The sequence below is a fragment of the Globicephala melas genome, chromosome 19, assembly GCF_963455315.2.
Source record: "Globicephala melas chromosome 19, mGloMel1.2, whole genome shotgun sequence".
Taxonomy (NCBI): domain Eukaryota; kingdom Metazoa; phylum Chordata; class Mammalia; order Artiodactyla; family Delphinidae; genus Globicephala; species Globicephala melas.
The window spans coordinates 2,501,526-2,519,787 of NC_083332.1; the positions used below are offsets into that span (position 1 = coordinate 2,501,526).

General features: G+C 57.0%; 1 protein-coding gene across 5 annotated transcripts; it reads right to left on the reverse strand.

Moving 5' to 3' along the window:
* Positions 1–359: 359 nt before the first annotated feature.
* On the reverse strand, positions 360–18,031 carry ZNF444 (zinc finger protein 444). Of its 5 annotated transcripts, XM_070044132.1 has the most exons (5): positions 17,792–18,031; positions 8,578–8,722; positions 7,645–7,978; positions 3,150–3,234; positions 362–1,675 (listed from the first exon to the last, which is right to left on the reverse strand). In XM_070044132.1, exons 3-5 carry the CDS (start codon positions 7,954–7,956, stop codon positions 1,092–1,094), a joined length of 981 nt encoding a protein of 326 aa, XP_069900233.1. In that variant the 5' UTR covers positions 7,957–7,978; positions 8,578–8,722; positions 17,792–18,031; the 3' UTR covers positions 362–1,091. The 5 variants fall into 5 exon arrangements, with proteins under 5 accessions (XP_060144560.1, XP_030707101.2, XP_069900233.1 ...); XM_060288577.2 differs by lacking the exon at positions 17,792–18,031 and having other exon boundaries at positions 360–1,675; positions 8,491–8,626; XM_030851241.3 differs by lacking the exons at positions 8,578–8,722; positions 17,792–18,031 and adding an exon at positions 14,732–16,047 and having other exon boundaries at positions 361–1,675.
* Positions 18,032–18,262: the final 231 nt, after the last annotated feature.

The following is an 18,262-nucleotide window of genomic DNA, read 5'->3' on the forward strand; positions in this document are numbered from 1 at the left end:
CATGGCCACATGGACCTCGAGTGTGGAAGGACAGCCCTGCCACTAAAGGTGCCCTCGGTGCTCACTGCTTCTGCTGGCCTGGCAGTGCAAGCGTTTGCTGTCATTCCGTCATTTAGTTTCCAGAATGGGCCCCTTCTCAGGGGCCTGAGATCATGGAGCCTGGGAGCTGTTAAGGCCAAGACTCCAACCCAAGCCGTTGGGTGCTGGGCTGAGTCCGGCCTGTGTGCAGTGGAAGCAGGGAGACCTGCTCCTGGGGCAGTGAGTGGGCTCCATAAGGTGGCGTGTGCCTGCGTTTCCCCCACAGTGCAGACCCCCACGAGAACTCATCTCTGTCACCTCTCACGGGGTTCATCTCATCTCTAGGCTCAAGGACAAGGAACCAGCCCCCTGGGCCCAGGGCCCTGCCAGCTGGGAAGGTCTGAGGTGGGGCCCACAATGCCCCTCCCATCCTGGGCAGCTTGGGGAGGGCGGCCCCCAGGACAGAACGCACGGCACTTGGGGTCTGCACAACTTATCAGTGGCTTTATTACTCTCCAGATGCTGGTGAACTGTCGTCTCCGACACGCTTCCCACGGGCAGGCATCTCTGTCCATCCCATGCCTTCTGGCTCGCAGAGAGACAAGCCAGACCAGGGAGCCCACTGCCAGAACCCAGGTCTGTCCTGGCGGAGCCGTCCCCGACTCCGCCCTGGGGGGTGTCTCCTGGGGGGGGGGTGCCTCCTGGGGGGGATGTCCTGTCAGAGCCGTCCTCCACTCCGTCCTGGGGGGTGTCTCCTGGGAACAAGACCCAGTCCCCTTCCTCCAGCCTCCTCTAGACCAGGGGCCCCGCCTGCTGCTCCTGGCCAGTCCTGCCCCCCACCCGGGAGAGGGAAGGACTGCGGAGTCTCCTTCTATAGGCGGGAGAGACTGCGAGGACGAGGACGGCGTGAGATCCGAACAGGAGTGAGGTTTGGGACATAAAGTGAGAGTTGGTAAGGAACAGAAAGCTCTAGGGCACCAGGAGGTTCGGACAAAGGAGGGGCCGGTGGAGGAGAGAGACAGGGGGCAGAGGAGCCGGTGAGGAACGGGAGGGGTTGCACGGCGGGGCGGGGGCTACCCCAGCGGCCAGGGCGGGAAGGGACCCCCGCCTTCGGGGCCCGGCGCCGCCGCCCCGCCCGCGCCCGCCGCGCGCCCGTGGATGCGCTGGTGGCGCAGCACGTGCTCGCGGCGCCCGAAGCCCTTGCCGCACTCCCAGCAAGCGAACGGCCGCGCGCCCGAGTGCGTCTTGCGGTGGCGCACCAGGTGCTCGCGCCAGTAGAAGGTCTTGCCGCACTCGCAGCAGGCGTGTGGCTTCTCGCGCGCAGGCAGCGGGCGCAGGGCCGGACCCGGGCCGCCGGGGTGCGTGCCGCGGTGGCGCCGCAGGTGCTCCTTGCGCCGGAAGGCCTTGCCGCACTCGGGGCAGGCGTGCGGCTTCTCGCCCGAGTGGCTCTGCCGATGGCGCAGCAGGTGCGCCGGCTTCAGCGAGGCCTTGCCGCACTCGGGGCAGGACGCAGAGCCCGGGGCCGCCAGGAAGGCGGGCAGGCCGGGCGCCGGTGGGGGCGGTGGCGCTGGCTGGGGGCTGCCCGGCTCCTGCTTGTAAGGGCGCGCGGCCTGGGCGTCCCCCGTCGCCAGTTCCTCAGCCCCGGGGGCCGCGTCTCCTGCAGGCAAAGGTGCAGTCAGGGCGGGCGCAGGGCACAGCCGGGCAAGGGAAGGCCGCAAGGGCGGCCCGTGTCCTGCCTAGAGGGGTGGTCCCGGGGCAGGAGGGGAACGCTTAATGCCAGGGAGCCCTCCGGGAGGGAAGAGCGTTGTCCGCCAGCTTCTGATTCATCCCTGGGTCCCCGTACCGCACAGGGCCTGGTGCAGAGTAAGTGCCCAATAAACGAATGGATGGGTGGATGGACGGGAGGAGGAAATCGATAGGTAGGTAAGTGGTAAATGAGAGTGTGTAGACGGATGTTGGAGTGGATGGACTGGGTGATGGATGGGTGCGTGGGTGCACGGGTGGGTAAGTGGGGATGGATAAGTCGGGTGGGTGGGTGGACCACACATTTCCTTTCTTCAGGTTTCCAAACTGCTCTATGGAATTCCAAGGAGATAAGCAACCTTTAGGTGTCACACGAGGACGGGTGTGATAAAAACCTGTTAGTCTCTCCCTCTGTGCCGGCACAGTGCCGAGCACGTTGGTGTGCCGTCTCATTCCACCCCCGCTGTGGTCCCCGTTGAGGGGCATAAGAGGGCACTGCCTCGGGTTCCCAGTCACCGTCCCAGCGCTGCTCCCTCTCCAACCCACGCCTCTCTGGAGGTCCACAGGCACCCCCCCCCCCGCCGACCCGGGCTCTACAGGTCCTGATGATGTCATCAGAAGGGCCCCCATCCTGACACCTCTATACGTGGCCTCAGAGATGATCCTCAGCTCCTCCGTCCTCTCCAGCCACAGCCCTGGCACAAGGTAAGCGCCACCCTCCCCCACCGGGTCTCGAGGCGCCTGAGTCCAGGCCGGCTACCAGAGTCACCTTTCTGCCTCTGGTGGGCATCCTCGGGTTTTGCCTCCCGGGTCTGTTCCCCGCTTTGACGAGATTCAATCTGATTCTCCCTTCCTCACCCTAATGCCTGTGGTCGGGGTGGAGCCAGCACCTTCCCCAGCTCCCGGCCGGGGCTTCGGCTCCAGGCTGGCCAATGAGAAGAGAGTCCTGCACAGTGCCTGGGTCAGGAGGAGCATGACTGCAGGAGGTCTCGCCACGCGAAGAACTGGGGCTCAAAGGCTCTGGGGTCAGGCTGCCGGGGTGCAACCCTGGCTTGGCCGGCACCCGAACCTGGGTGAGTTATTTCACTGCTCTGGGTCTGGGTTCCTGCAGCTACAAAAGGTAGCTGATGACGCCGGGGATCTCAAGGGCGGGCGCAGGATTCTGGCGAGCTGGCAGGACCACGCCTGGCGCATCATGGGTGCTCGCTGTCCTGTCTGACCCCCCACTCGCCGTGCCCTCCAGGGCACGGCGTGTCTGATTCAGCTCCCGTCCTGGTGCCAGCACGGGGCCTGGCTCACGGCAGGGATGTTCACTGGACAAATAAAGGGCGGACAGGAGAGGGCCCCCCGGGGCTGGGAGCGCTGTGGGGAAGGAGTGAGCTGCTCACCTGAGGGCGTTACCCCACCGTCTTCCTTTCCCACGCCGACCCCGGAGCCTTCTGCCGCATCCCGAGGTGCCCTCATTGCTGGTCCCTGAAACCAGAGATACCACAACCCCAACTGAGCAACCTGAGCCACAGCCTCTACTTCTCTCCCTCTCAGTCCTACCGCTCGCTCCGGGGGAAGCCGGCTGCCAAGCTGGAGGGTGCTCGGCCACCCCACGGAGAGGCCCATGTGGCGGGGACGGAGGCCTCCAGCTGACCACCGCGTGCGGGAGCCGCCTCAGGATCAGATCCTCCAGCCCTGGGCCAGCCTCCAGGTGAGGACAGCCCCAGTCGGTCTTAAATGCAACCTCGTGAGAGACCTTCAGCCAGCACTGCCCCAAACTCCTGACCCACAGAAGCTGCCTGAGATGACAAATGTTTACTGTTCTGAGCCACTAAGTTTGGTGCGATTTGTTACACAGCAGATAACTGATGCACCTGCTTTGAATCTTATTTTAGCTTTTTAATGCCTTTTGCAAACTCCTCGACAAAATGCAGAAGGAAAACAGAGAAGCTACTTTTAACTCAGCAAAAAATAAAGGAAGTTGAGAAGGGAACTTCTCCCAGCTCAGCTGGTGGACAGCTCCAAGCAGCATGGCGCCAGCCAGACCAGTGGTTTAAAAAGCAGCTTCACACTACTCTGGTTCCCTTATACTCTTTCTCATTGTTCCTCGAGCCCATGCCTCCAGGAAAAGACCAGAATTCTCCTGGTGCTGATGAGGAAGAGCTGTCAGGGGTTACAGGCACCCAACCCCGCTTCTCACGTTTCACTTGTTTCAGTGCTTTTGGACCCAAGCAGCTATTAGGCTGCAGATGCCGACAATTCTGCCAGCTGGCGAGCAGATGGTAGGAAGCTTCCAGGGCCTTTTATGAAAGCTCGTCGTTAGGAATCCCTAAGTGCCCACCTTGTCTGGTGGTGGCGGGAGAATCCACGTGGTCACCTTGCTACTGCAGCACACTAGTGTGGCTCAGGGCGTTACGGCAACGCAGGTGCTGCCACGTCACTCGCGTCTGCTGTGGCCTGGTCACTGCCACGTGCTCAGCTCCTACCTCTGCCCGGGGCCCCGCCTGCACCTCCAAGCCCAGGCAACAGCAAAGGGCCAATGGTGTCCTGGGTGTGCCAGGCGCTCAGAGCCCCACGCTTCTGCACGCGCTCTTCCCTCTGCCTGGAGCCCCATTCCCACCCGTGCCCGGCCTGCCCTCCTACACACCCTGCAGGCCCTGGCCAAGCGCCGGCTCTGCCACCTCCCGCAGGCTCAAGGGCGCCCCCATCCTGGTACCCTCCACACTGCACTCCCAGCAGCTTCACCGAAGCGTGACACGCATACAGTGAATGCACATGGTTCACGGCACACGACCCGAGTTCCACGTGCGTATGTGCTCGTGGCTCCCCCCTTCCCTCCAGCAGGGCAACCACTGATGGGCTTCCCGGCACGATACAGTGGTCTCTGTCTTCTAGGACTTCATGTTCATAGAGCCATACAGTAAATCGGTACTTCTTCGGGGGGGAGGGTCTAGTTTCTTTCACTCAACATCATTATTTTGAGATTAAGGAAGAAGGCCTACAGTTGTCTTCCCTTGGTTTTGGTACCAGGAAAACGCTGGCCCTGTAGAATGAGCTGGGATGTTCCTTCCTCTTCAGATGTCGGGAACAGTTGGTATGGTCATTTTCCCCGCAAAAGGCCTGGTCGGCCTCCCATTGGAGCTGCCTGGCTCGCACGCTCCAGGAGGGCGGGGACTGGCCTGTCCCACTTCTGTGCTGACCCTGGCACCAATCTTTTTATAAACAGCAGCTTTATCGCGACATGACTCATGCCAGAGAACTCACCCACTTAAATTGCAATTCCCCGGTTTTTGGTACATTCCGTTGTGCAACCATTACCACAATGGATTCGAGAATATTTTTATCACCCCCAGCCCCCGTACCCCGTCCCTGTCAGCAGTCACTCCCCATTTCCTCCCCGCCAGCCTCCGGGAACCGCTAATCTGCTCCCCGCCTCTATGGACCTGCCTCTTCTGCGAATCTCACGGCAACGGAATCATGCAACGGAAAGCCCTTGTGACCGGCTTCTTTCATGTTTTCCTCGTGTTTTTGATGTTCGCCCACGGTGTAGCCCGTCAGGGCTTCACTCCTCTATGGCTGAGTGGTGTCCTGCTGCGTGGACAGGCCGCGTTCTGTCGATCCACTCACCAGCCGGTGGATGTGAGGGTTGTTTTCACTTTTTGGCTGTTACAAGTGACGCTGACTTGCTACCACTCAGGTCGTATCGCATGCGAGGTACGTGTGGACGTGTTTTCACTTCTCTGGGTTCACACACAGGAGTGGGGCTGCTGGCCCACGTGGCCGCTCCACGTTCAACCCGAGGAACTGCCAGACTGCCCCCCACCGCGGCTGCACCATTTTACATCCCCACCACCTCAGAGGGTCCCGACCCCCAGAGCCTCTCACCGCAGCCCTCAATGGACACTGAGCAAGTGCACAGACAGAGGGATGGAGGTGTCCAGCCACCTGCCTTTGCTCCAATGGCTCAGGACATGCTCCTCGAGGAAGAGGGTCAAGACAAGGGCGTGCCGAGGTGTGGGGTGGGGTTGGCACGGGGCCACCTGGGTCCTGGGCGCCTCCAGCCACAGACCTGCTTGGGGGGCCCAAGTGAGTTACTTCCCACGGGGGGGTCAGTTGTGGGGGGAGGTGGGCAGCACATGGTCTCACTAGGAGACCCCGCTCAGACTGACGGACGCCAAGCTCCCAGCTCCCTGGCCTCAGTGGGGCCCAGTAACCCCAGGTGACGCCTGCCGGTGTGCAGGCAGGGGGGGAGCAGGACGCGGGCTGGCTCGCCCCGGAGTGGAGCCTGGGAAGCTGCACTGACCGGCCACCCTGCGATTCCCAAGCACACAAGCCTGGGAACTTTCTACTGCTCGGGGCGGGGGGGGGGGGAAGGGGGGCCTGCAGGTGGCCTGCGGGCTCTCTGGTTCCAGGTCACAGGCACAGGATGTTGGACTGTGCCAAGGCTGAGCCCCATCCCCAGGAAGATGCTGGGCCAGGTGTTGGCACCCAGCAGGGGACAGAGGCAGGGATCTCAGGCCACAGCACATGGGTTCTGTCTCTCTCACCCCCCCCAACTGGCTGTGTGACCTTGGGCAAGTCACTTGACTTCTCTGAGCCTCATACCTTCATCTCTGAAATGGAGAGGAGGATAGCCTCCAGTGCCCACCCCTCAGGACTGCATGGGGACAGGCAGGCCACGCTGATAGTGCGATCTGGGGGAGGCTTGGCCCTGCTGTATCAGCTTGACCTTCAGACGGACCTGCGATTAAGGTCAGCCTCCCCGATTGGGAAGCCACGTCTACAGAGGCTGGGGAGGCCCCCTGGTTGGCAATACTCATGCTGTCCACGTGACCCGGGGCGAGGGAGCTCCGTGAGGGTCTCCCTGCCCCATCCGCCTGCTCCCTCGGCCGATTTTAATCTGTGTCCTTTCACTGTGATGAACAGCAGCTTTCCTCGAGCTCTGAGTACTTCCCATGAACGACTGAACCCGGGGGTGGTCCTGGGACCCCCGAACTCTGCACACGCGAATCACCTGGTACCTGCCCAGTACCCAGGCTTTTCCCTGAAAGGGCCAGGGGGCAAAGGTTTTCGGCTCTGCGGGCCCTCTGGTCCCTGTCGCGACTGCTCAGCTCTGCCCCCGGGAGAGTGGATGGTGAGGCCGTGGCCCCGTGAGGCTGTGTCACACCACAGCCCCAGAGGCTGGCAGATGTGGCCCTCAGGCTGCAGTCCGCTGACCCCTGGGGTGCAGCCAAGGGCTGACCTTACCCAGAGAGAGGTCTGGCCTTTGCCCTCACACTGGGAGGGGAACCGCTGAGCCCTCACTCAGCACATCCTCCTGCCAGTGGCCTTGGTCCAACAGCGTAATTCATGTGAAGGCTCTGGGCCACACGGTATCCGCTCAGCCTTTCGCGAGGGCTGGAGCCCCAACACCTCCAGGCGCGGAGGTGCGGGGAGCACCCTGGTTGGTGATGCTTCCCTGTGTCTTGCACACGTTGTCGCCAGGAGTTGGCACCGCCCACGAATCCCCTGGGAGGAACCCTCCTGGACCCTGCCCTGCTGCCCCCTCCTTGGCTGATTTAATCTGTGTCCTTCCGCTGTGACCAGCCACAGCTGTGCGCAGGATGGAGCTCTGAGTCCTTCCACTGAGCTGTGAGACCTGAGGGTGGTCCCGGGGACCCCGAACTTGCACTGAGCATCAGGAGGGTGGGCTTGTGTACAGTCCCTCTAAATGTCCTCACTGGCCTGACTTTCCCACCCGACTTGACCACACCCTGGACCTCAGGGTCCCACGGAGCCTGTTGTGTTTGTCTCAGTGTGGAGCTGAGGACCCCCGGCCCTGGGGAAGGCAGACGGCAGGCCCGGGGTGGGGGGACGCGGCGGTGCAGGCCCCTCCCGCCAGCCGCCTCCGCTCACCCAGAGCTCCTCCAGCAGGGCCACGGCCTCCTCCCCGCTCTGGGGCCGCCGGCTGCACACCCAGGCCTGGAGGTCAGCGGGCAGGGCGCTCAGGAACTGCTCCAGCACCAGTAGCTCCAGCATCTGCTCCTTGGTGTGCACCTCGGGCCGCAGCCAGTCCCGGCACAAGGCGCGCAGCAGGCCCAGCGCCTCGCGGGGTCCCGGGGCGTCGCCCAGGTGGAAGTGACGGAAGCGGTGCCACGGCGAGTCCAGGGTCAGGCCCTCGGCGGCCCGGCACTCCTGCTTCACAGGCTGGGCGGCCGGGGCCTCCATGGGGCCGGCGGGACGGCAGCGCCTGTCGGGGGCGAAGGGTAGCGGTGAGAACCCAACTCCGACCATCCCCCGGAAGCCCCTGCCTCTGCCATGGGCATGGGGTCGAAAACCACGCTCCGTGCGCGCATGCGTGCGCGCCGCCCACGCCCACCCAGGAGCGGCGGCGGCGCCGCGCTCGCCGGCCTCGTGTGTCCTCCCTGTCCTCCCTCTAGCCCCGCAGCCTCTCCGCGCACCAAGATCTTAGAACGGATCCCGGCACGTAGCACATGCTCGAGAAAATGTGAGTTGTCATCACCACCATCGATGCCTGGTTACGTCCCAACCCACGTCCCCGAGGCAGACACCCTAGGATGCTTGCTCCAAAGCCCCCCCAATCTCTTCCTTACTAGCCAGTGTGCACAGAACTATGTCCGTCCGTACCCCCCACCAGGTTCATATGTGGAAGCTCTAACCCCAAATGTATTTAGAGATGGGGCTTTTAGGAGGAAATTAAGACTAAATGAGGTCATCAGACCGGGCTCCTACAGGACTAACGTCTTCGTAGGAAGCGGAGATCTGTCTCCCCTGAGTGTGAGGACACCGCAGTAAGCAGCCATCTGCAAGCCGGGAAGAGGCCCTCACCAGACACCGAGCCTGGCTGCACCTGATCCCGGACGCCCAACCTCCAGAACTGCGAGGAATAAACGTCTGTTGTTGAAGCTGCCTGGTCGGTGGTGTTGTCACGGCCGCCCAGCAGGCCACGACGCTCAGGGGCCCCCAATCACGTCTGCGTACAGAGAAACGCGAGAGACTGCAAGAGGCCCCCCTTATCCGTTCTCCCCATTCTCCTTTTCTAAGACCTGCGCCCCGGCGCCCCCAGGAAGCCGTGTGCCCTCCACTTCCTCCTCCCCTTCCTGAAGGAGGAAACAGACGTGCAGCGGCTTCAGTCGCGGGGTGACGCAAAGCAGTGGCTCTCGACCAGGGGTGATGTTACCCCGGGGAGGCACCTAGAAAGGTCTTGTTGTATGGGGGTGGCGGTGCTGCTGGCATCCGGTGGGTGGAGGCTGGGGGTGCTGCTAAGGACCCTACAGTGCACAGGACGGCCCCCCAGCAGAGAAAGACCCAGCCCCTAAGAAACCCCGGCCTAGAACTGTGGTCCTCGAATGGGCTGGGGACCCCTGGGATCCCCAAGATCCTTCCGGGGGGTACCTCGAGGTCAGAACTATTTTCCTAACACAGGTTCCCAGCCTCTTTCACTGTCATTCTCTCCTGAGTGTATGCTGGGGCCTTCCAGAGGCCACAGGCTGCGAGCAGAGGCAGATGGGAGAACCCAGCTGTTCAAGTCAGACACTGAGATGTGCAAGACAATGATGCCATGTTTCCAGCTTTTCGTTTGGGGAAACATGGTTATTTTTCATTTAAAAAGTGTTATTTTTAAAAAATAAATAAAATAAACTGTCATTTGCTGGGGGGGGATAAATCAGGAGATTGGGACTGACATATACACACTACTATATATAGAATATATAACTAATAAGAACCTACTGTATAGCACAGGGAACTCTACTCAATACTCTGTAATGACCTATATGGGACTAGAATCTGAAAAAGAGTGGCCATATATGCATGTATAATGGACTCACCTTGCTGTACACCTGAAACTAACACAACATTGTAAATCAACTACACACAAATTAAAAAAAATTAACAAAAAAAGTGTAATTTAAATCTTAACATATGGAAAGTTGATTACTGCAATTTCTAAATGCATTAATATTTTGAAATTTTCTCAGCTTTAGTTTCTAACATGACACATACCAATAAATGTAATTCCTGTAAGCAAAAGTGCTTTGGGGGGGTCTTCAAAAAAATTTTAAAGTATAAAGGGGTCCTGAGTTTAAAACCTTCAGGAGCCACTGGCCTGCAGCCTGGGTTTTGCTTTGTCTTTTCTTGTTTGCTTGTTTGTTTTTTCCCACACTGTGTGGTATGTGGGATCTTAGTTCCCCGACCAGGGATTGAACCTGCACCCCCTGCATTGGAAGGGCAGAGTCCTAACCACTGGATCACCGGGGAAGTCCCTGCAGCCTGTTTGTTTAAGTCAAGTTTTACTGGCGCACAGCCATGCCTGTCTGCCACACACTGATGATCTTCTAAGACTCAAGGCTGGCCCAACCTCAGGGCCTTGGTACTGCCATTCTCTACCTCCACCTTTGCTCCGCTGGCTCCTTCTCACCTCTGAGGCCCAGATGCCATCCTTCCCTCCTTGGACAGCCTCCCTGAATCACCTACACACCCTCCCCTGCAGTTACTGTCATGTCACCGTATTAATTTCATCTCAGCGTTTAATAAGATCTGGTCTTCCCATGTCTGGGCGCTGATTTCCCTTGCTAGAATTTGAGCGTTGCAAGAGGCCACATACACAGAGCCCAGCATGCTGGTTGGCACTGACAGAAAATTTATAGGATGACCGGTCCTGTGTAATCAGCATTATTGCCCCCATTTTGCAGATGGAGAATGTGAAGGCCTTGCCCCAAATCACCCAGCTAATAAGTGGCAGGGGCTGAACTCACACTGGCGTCTGTCTGGCCCTGGAGCTGGTCACAGCATCACCTTCCACCCACCCATCCTTCCATTTAAGGACTGACTAGCCCAGCAGCGGCAGGAAAGATTTCCCAGAAGACCTGGGCCAGAGCCGAGTCTCAAAAGAGGCAGAGAAGCCTGCTCTGTTGTGAGAAAGGTCCCTCCGGGACAGCAGTGGAGTCTCACCTGAGTGAGTGAGGCCCTGGGAATCACGCTGAAGGGCCTTGTGACCTCAGGGACCCACGCTCTCAGCTGTCCAAGGTTAGCCCCTGAGGCAGGGCCAGACGGACTCTTCCCTGGGTCCCAGGGTCACCAAGCTCAGGGGCTGCTCCTGAGAAAGCACATACTGACTGATAAATAAGGTCACCCCATGCAGCCACTATGGAGGTTCCTCAAAAAATTAAAAATAGAACTACTGGGGACTTCCCTGGTGGCGCAGTGGTTAAGAATCCGCCTGCCAATGCAGGGGACACAGGTTCGATCCCTGGTCTGGGAAGATCCCATGTGCCACGGAACAACTAAGCCTGTGTGCCACAACTACAGAGCCTGCACTCTAGAGCCCACGAGCCACAGCTACCAAGCCCGTGTGCCACAACTACTGAAGCCCATGCGCCTAGAGCCCGTGCTCTGCAACACGAGAAGCCACCGCAATGAGAAGCCCGCACACTGCAACAGAGAGTAGTCCCCGCTCGCTGCAACTAGAGAAAGGCCGCGCGCAGCAACAAAGACCCGACACAAGCCAAAAAAAAAAAAAAAAAAGAAGTAATTAATTTAAAAAAAATAGGTTAAAAAAAAATAGAACTACCGTTTGATCCAGCAATTCTACTTCTGGGTATGTATTCAAAGAAAACAAAAGTACTAATCTGAAAAAACACACGCACCCCGACGTTCATAGCAGCATTATTTACAATAACCGCCAAGACATGGAAGCAACCTAAGTGTCGTTGATGGATAAATGGACAGAGAAGATGCAATATATATATATATGTGTGTGTGTATATATATATATAAAGCGGAATATACAAATATAAATACATATATAAATAAATATAATGGAATATTATTCAGCCATAAAAAAGAATGAAATCCTACTATTTGTGAAAACATGGATGGACCTCGAGGGTATTGTGCTAAGACAAAATAAATCAGATAGAGAAAGGCAAATGTCTAATTCCCCTTACATGTGCAATCCAAAAAAAACAAAAATAAAGCAAACTCATAGATACACTGAACAGATTGGTGGTTCCCAGAAGCAGGGGTGGGGGCGCTGGTAGGCAAAATGGGTGAAATGAATCAAAACTTACAAACTCCCAGTTACAAAAGAACTAATTCCTGGGGATGTAAAGTACCACTTGGCCACTACAGTTAATAATACTCTGTTGTATATTTGAAAGTTGGGCTTCCCTGGTGGCGCAGTGGTTAAGAATCCGCCTGCCAATGCAGGGGACATGGGTTCGAGCACTGGCCCGGGAAGATCCCACATGCCATGGAGCAATTAAGCCTGTGAGCCACAACTACTGAGCCCGTGTGCCGCAACTAATGAAGCCCACGCGCCTAGAGCCCGTGCTCTGCAACAAGAGAAGCCACCGCAATGAGAAGCCCACACACCTCAATGAAGAGCAGCCCCTGCTCGCCGCAACTACAGAAAGGCCGCGCGTGCCAACGAAGACCCAACACGGCCAAAAATAAATAAATAAAATAATTTTTTTTAAAAAAAGCATTAAAAAATATGTATCTTAAAAAAAAAGAAAGTTGCTGAGAGAACAGCTCTTAAAAGTTCTCATCATCGGGCTTCCCTGGTGGCGCAGTGGTTGAGAGTCCGCCTGCCGATGCAGGGGACACGGGTTCGTACCCCGGTTCGGGAAGATCCCACATGCCGTGGATCGGCTGGGCCCGTGAGCCATGGCCGCTGAGTATGCGCGTCTGGAGCCTGTGCTCTGCAATGGGAGAGGCCACAACAGTGAGAGGCCCGTGTACCGCAAAAAAAAAAAAAAAGTTCTCATCATGGAAAAAAAATTCTATAACTCTGTATAGCGATGGATATTAACTAGACTTATTGTGGTCATCCTTTTGCAATACATACAAATATCAAACCGTTATGTTGTATACTTGAAATGAATATATGTCAATTATAGCTTGACAAAAAAGAAGAAACAAAGCAAAATACATCCACACACACAAAAGGTCCCTCTGCTGTGGAAAGCAACTCCTCTTATTCAGTGAGGGCCAGTGGCTCCAGCAGCTGCCACAGTGCTCTGTGCTGCCTCCATGAAAGCAACTGTAACACGCCTTTGTGTGTCCCGGTAGCATCATCCAGCCCCACCAGGCACCCTGGAGGCCTCAGGAGACCACCACGAGGCCTGTGTCTTACTCTGCCCCACCCGTCCCTCCCAACAGCCCTGCGACTTGGGGAGATGAGCCCCACTGTAAAGAAGGAGAGAAATGGACATGCAGAGAGTGACAGAGAGGCAGGATTCGAATTCAGAGCCCACGCCTGCTGCATTAACTTAATGGTTAAGAGGCAGGGCTCTGGAAGAACAGACTGGTGGTTGCCAAGGGAGTGGGGGAGGGATGGAGTGGGAGTTTGGGATTAGCAGTTGCACACTATTATATATAGGACGGATAAACAACAGGGTCCTATTGTAGAGCATAGGGACTATATTCAATATCCTGTGATAAACCATAATGGAAAACAAAATAAAAAAGAATGTATATATGTGTATAACTGAATCACTTTGTTGTACAGCAGAAATTAACACAACATTGTAAATCAACTAAACTGCAATAAGTTTTAAAAAACGCAAAAAAAAAATGGAAAAAACAAAGAGACACAGCTTCTGGAGCTTGCCTGCCCGGCTTCCGCTTTTAATTCAGCCATTTATCGGTGGTGTGACCTTGGGCCCTCTCTGGACTTAAATTCCCCACCTGTAGTACAGATCTAAGAGTAACTCCTTCCCCACAGGGGTTGCTAGGAGCATGAATTAGAAGAAGCGTTCAGTGAAGACCTGCTGACCCACGCCTGGGCTTCCCACCCCTGCACTAGTGACATTTAGCGCTGGACAATTCTGTGTGGCAGACATCCTATGCAACCTACAGTGTTTAGCAGCATCCCTGGCCTCCTTCCACAGTATGCCAGCAGTATCTCCCCAACTGTGACAATCAAAAATGTCTCCAGAGAGTGCCTCGAGGTGGGAGGGGGGCAGGCACAGTTGACCCTGGTGGAGAACCACCGGTCCACTGAACAAATATTTACTCAGAGCAAAGGGCCCTGGAGCAAATCCCAGCCCTGCCCTCTCCCAGCTAGTCGTCCCAGGACAAGGTATAGAACCTTTTACACACTAAATCTCCCTTCCCGGGTTGTAAAATGGGGAGAGAAGTCATACCCAAGAGTAGCAGTAAGAATTCAAGATGTAAGAAAAACAAAGATGCTGAGAAGAGCACCCAGCTGTGCTAAGCAAGCCTTCAACCAGAGTTAACCTTTACTATTACTGTTACTTGGTGAGATGCTAGGGATATAGCTTCGATCAGAAGCACACACATTCAATCCAAGTATGAGAAAGAGCAGGGGTTAAAATAGCAAATAAAAGAGGGTGATGGGGGCTGACGGGGAGGAGGGCAGCCTCACACGTTAACAAGAGCAAACACAGCCTTGAAGCACTGCACGCCCACGAAATTAGTCCCTTGCAACAAGCTAGTGGGGGGGGAGGGCACCCGAAAGAAAGAAAGAAAGAGGACAATTCAGCTCATCCTCGGGAATCTCACAACTCCACAAAAGTGAGACCCAACTTGTAAACACATGCACGACGTGAACCACCTGCACCCCACTCACGTCTGGACCACGACCCTCCCCCAGAGCCCCTTCCAGCAAACCTCTCCGACCCGGTCCTTCCGGCGCCCCCGGACTCCTCGGCAGGGCCCAGCCCACCCGCTGCTGGAGTCCCCTCCCCCTCCCCCCACTTCCCGACCCTCCCCCACTACCCCTCCTCAGTTTCCAACTCTCCCCCGCGTTCTCCGCCTCCGGGACCCACAACCCCCTCCCACTTCCCGACCCTCCCCCTCCCGTTCACGCTCCCCTCCCCCTCCCCCTTCTTCTCGGGCCCCCTTTTCACTCCCTCCCCCAACCCTCCCGTTCCTTCCTCCTCCGGCCTCCAGCCCCCCTCTCCCCAAAGCTCGTCCAACCGGCCCCCTCCAATTCCTCCTTGCCCCCCTTGCTCACCTCACTCTCCCGGGCGAGGCCCCCCAAGCCCCCTCGCCACCTCGCACATGCGCACAAAGCTCACCAGGACTCCATGCCCCGGCAGGCTTTGCGCCAAACTCATCTGTCCCCCTCCCCCCAACACTCCCAGAAACCCAGTGGTCCTTTCCCCCAACTACCCCGCCGGCTTCACCCAGAACTACATCTCCCACGAAGCATCGCGGCAAAAGTGGATTCCCATTGGCTCTCGCCGTGGCGACCCACTCACTCCCGTCCCCGAATGGCTCCGCCAGAGCAGGAACTACATTTCCCAAGATGCATCGAAGGGCTGCCAGCGGCCTATGGGTCCTCGCAAACATGGCCTTTCAGAGCGCCAGGGTTTGGACTACATTTCCGAGAATGCACGAGTAGGTCTTCCCATTGGCCCGCGCGCGGGCGGGCCCCGGGCATGCGCAGACGTGCCGAAGGCGGGAGCCGGTGGGCGAAGGGAGAAGGAGGAGCCATGGCGGCGTTGCCGTGGAAACTGGAGGAGGCTAGAGACTCCTGGCCCCCAGGAAATGGGGCCTCTGTACCCTAGGAGCGGGCGGCCCGGGCCTGAGTTCTACGCCAATCAGGGCCTGCGGGGTGCGTCTCCTTGACAACGGGTCGCGTTTCACCCCACCCCCACCCGGGCAGAAGCAGTGATGTCCGAGGTTGATGCGCGGTCTGAGGTTGATGCGCGATCCGAACGTAAGCCGGCTGCCGGCCTCAGGGGAGTGTGGGCCGGGGGCCGACCCAGGCGCCCTGATCTTTTCTGTGAGTCCGGCACGCGGTGTCTGGCCTCAGTTTACCCCCCTTTGAGTCGGGGAGGGAACTGCCTGAAAGTCTTCGACGTGCCCCCGTTGGACAGGGCCTCAGTCTCCCCATTTCAGCAACGGGAAGATGAGTTGGAGCTCCGTGCACAGACGGTTCCAGGCCGGAGGACGACCCAGGAGCCGCGTGGACCCAGGGCTAGTCAACGCCTGATCCACACCTCGTTTCCTCAGTGCAGGAAGGGTGAGAAGGACACTCCCCTCGCCTCCACCTCCACCGTCCGGACTGGTGTGCAGACAGGGTGTGACAGTGGCTGGCGCGTAACCATCATTCATTAGATGGACAATCACTTTTCCCCTGGTTTCACAAGCGGTCAGTGGCTGAGTCACAACCTCCTGTCCGAGAGCGGGTGAAAACCAACCTCCTCACTGATCTAACCAACCCTGGCCCACCTCTCTGCCCACTTCTCCCCTCTTGCCCAATGTGTTCCAGCCACACAGGCATCTTTTCTGCTCCAGGAAAACACTGATCTTTGTTCCCACTCACTTCTGATTGACCACTTGACGTCTCCACTTGGATTTTTTTTTTTTTTTTTTTTTGCGGTACGCGGGCCTCTCACCGCTGTGGCCTCTCCCGCCACGGAGCACAGGCTCCGGACGCGAAGGCTCAGCGGCTATGGCCCACGGGCCCAGCCGCTCCGCGGCATGCGGGATCCTCCCGGACCGGGCCACGAACCCGCGACCCCTGCATTGGCAGGCGGACTCTCAACCACTGCACCACCAGGGAAGCCCTCCACTTGGATTTTTTAAGGGACATCTCAAACCTTAAGGTGGGCAGAGGAGAATGTTTTGCCCCTCCCCCAGCAAAGAAGCTTGCTTTCCCCCCAGTTTTCTCCCCTCTTAGAAAATGAATCCAGGGGACTTCCCTAGCGGGCCAGTGGTTAAGACTCTGCGCTTCCACTGCAGGGCCACGGGTTTGATCCCTGGTCGGAGAACTAAGATCCCACAAGCGGCGCGGCACAGCCAAAAAAAAAAAAAAAGAATACAGTTCCATGGCATTGAGTACATTCACATAGTTGTGCAACCATCACCACCATCCATCTCCAAAACGCGATTCGTCTTGCAAAACTGAAACTGTCCACACTGACTCCCCATTCCCCCTGCCACCAGCTCCTGGCAGCCACCATTCTACTTTCTCCCTATGAATTTGACTATTCTAGACACTTCAAGTAAGTAAGTGGAATTATACAGTACTTGTCTCTTGTGACTCTGGCTTATTTCACTTAGCATAATGTCCTCAAGTTTCATCCATGTCGTCATGGCAGGTGTCACAACTTCCTTCCTTTTTAAGGCTGAATAATATTCCATTGCATAGATAGACCACATTTTGTGTGTCCATTCCTCAGAAGGCGCCTCTTAAAACTTAAACCCTTGGATTTCCCTGGCAGTCCAGTGGTTAAGACTCCGAGCTTCCACTGCAGGAGACATGGGTTCGATCCCTAGTCGGGGAACTAAGATACCGCATGCCGAACGGTGCAGCCAAAAACAAAAAAAACTTAAACTCTTGACTCAATGGGACCCTTTCAGACCCAGGATTCCTCTAGCTTATGTGGTGCCTTTGTGCAAATTACAAGAGGGCACCCCGCAGAAGGAGTGCAGGGGCTTGGCAAGCAAATGTTCCTCTAACAGTGGTTCTCAAAGTCCGGTCCCCAAAATAGCTGCAAAGCATCCCTTAGCAGCCCGTTAGAAATGCAAATTCTGGGATTTCACTGGTGGTGCAGTGGATAAGGCTCTGTGCTCCCGATTCAGGGTGCGTGGGTTCTATCCCCGGTCGGGGGAACTAGATCCTACATGCATGCAGCAACTAAGAGTTCGCATGCTGCAACTAAAGATCCCACGTGCCACAACTAAGACCCCAGCGCAGCCTAAATAAATAAATAAGAAATGCAAATTCTCGGCCCCCAACTCAGAACCTCAGGGGGCAGGCCAGCACTTTGTTTTAACAAGCCCTCCAGGGCATTCTTATGCTCCTCACGTGCATCCACGCCTCAGCCACACGCTAGAATAGTAACCACTCCTCAGGGTTCCTGTCGGGATTCACGAGTGAATACATGCAAAGCACTTAGGACACTGCCTGGCAGAGAGTAAGGCGTCAGTCGATAAACATTAGCTATTTTTCACTTTACCTATCATTGAGTCACTAATGAAGGCAAGCCCAACCCGGATGCAAAGTTGACCCCACCCCACCCCCAGCCCACCACCATGTAACGAACGAAACAGCTTATTTCACCACAGACTATCCTCTACTCATCACTTGTCCGATTCCTGTGTACTGGGCACTTATCATAACGACAGCTCCTGGGCAGGCTCAGAGAATACAGGGGCAGACGGCAAACTGGGTCCATTCCGAGCTTCAGCATCACACAGTGGGTGTGTCCAGGTTCAGAACGGCCCCCAGCACCCCTCCGCGGAGATGCAACACCCTGGGTGGACCAGTTCATCAGTGTCTTCATCCGAGTTGGAAGTGACCTGGCACACAGAGTCCTGTGGGAATGATGAGGGCCCAATAAAGGGCAGTGCTTATTGGCCTAAGCCAATCAGACGCTCCCGTTCTCCTTGCCAGCAATTGGCTGAGGCTCAGGTGTGTGACACCCTCTGACCAATGAGGCGTGAAGGCAGGTTTGTGGGGCACCTCAGGGAGAGGTTTCCCCAACTCTCAAACAGGAGGTAAGCAGTCAGAGTGGTCCTGCACTGTCTGGTC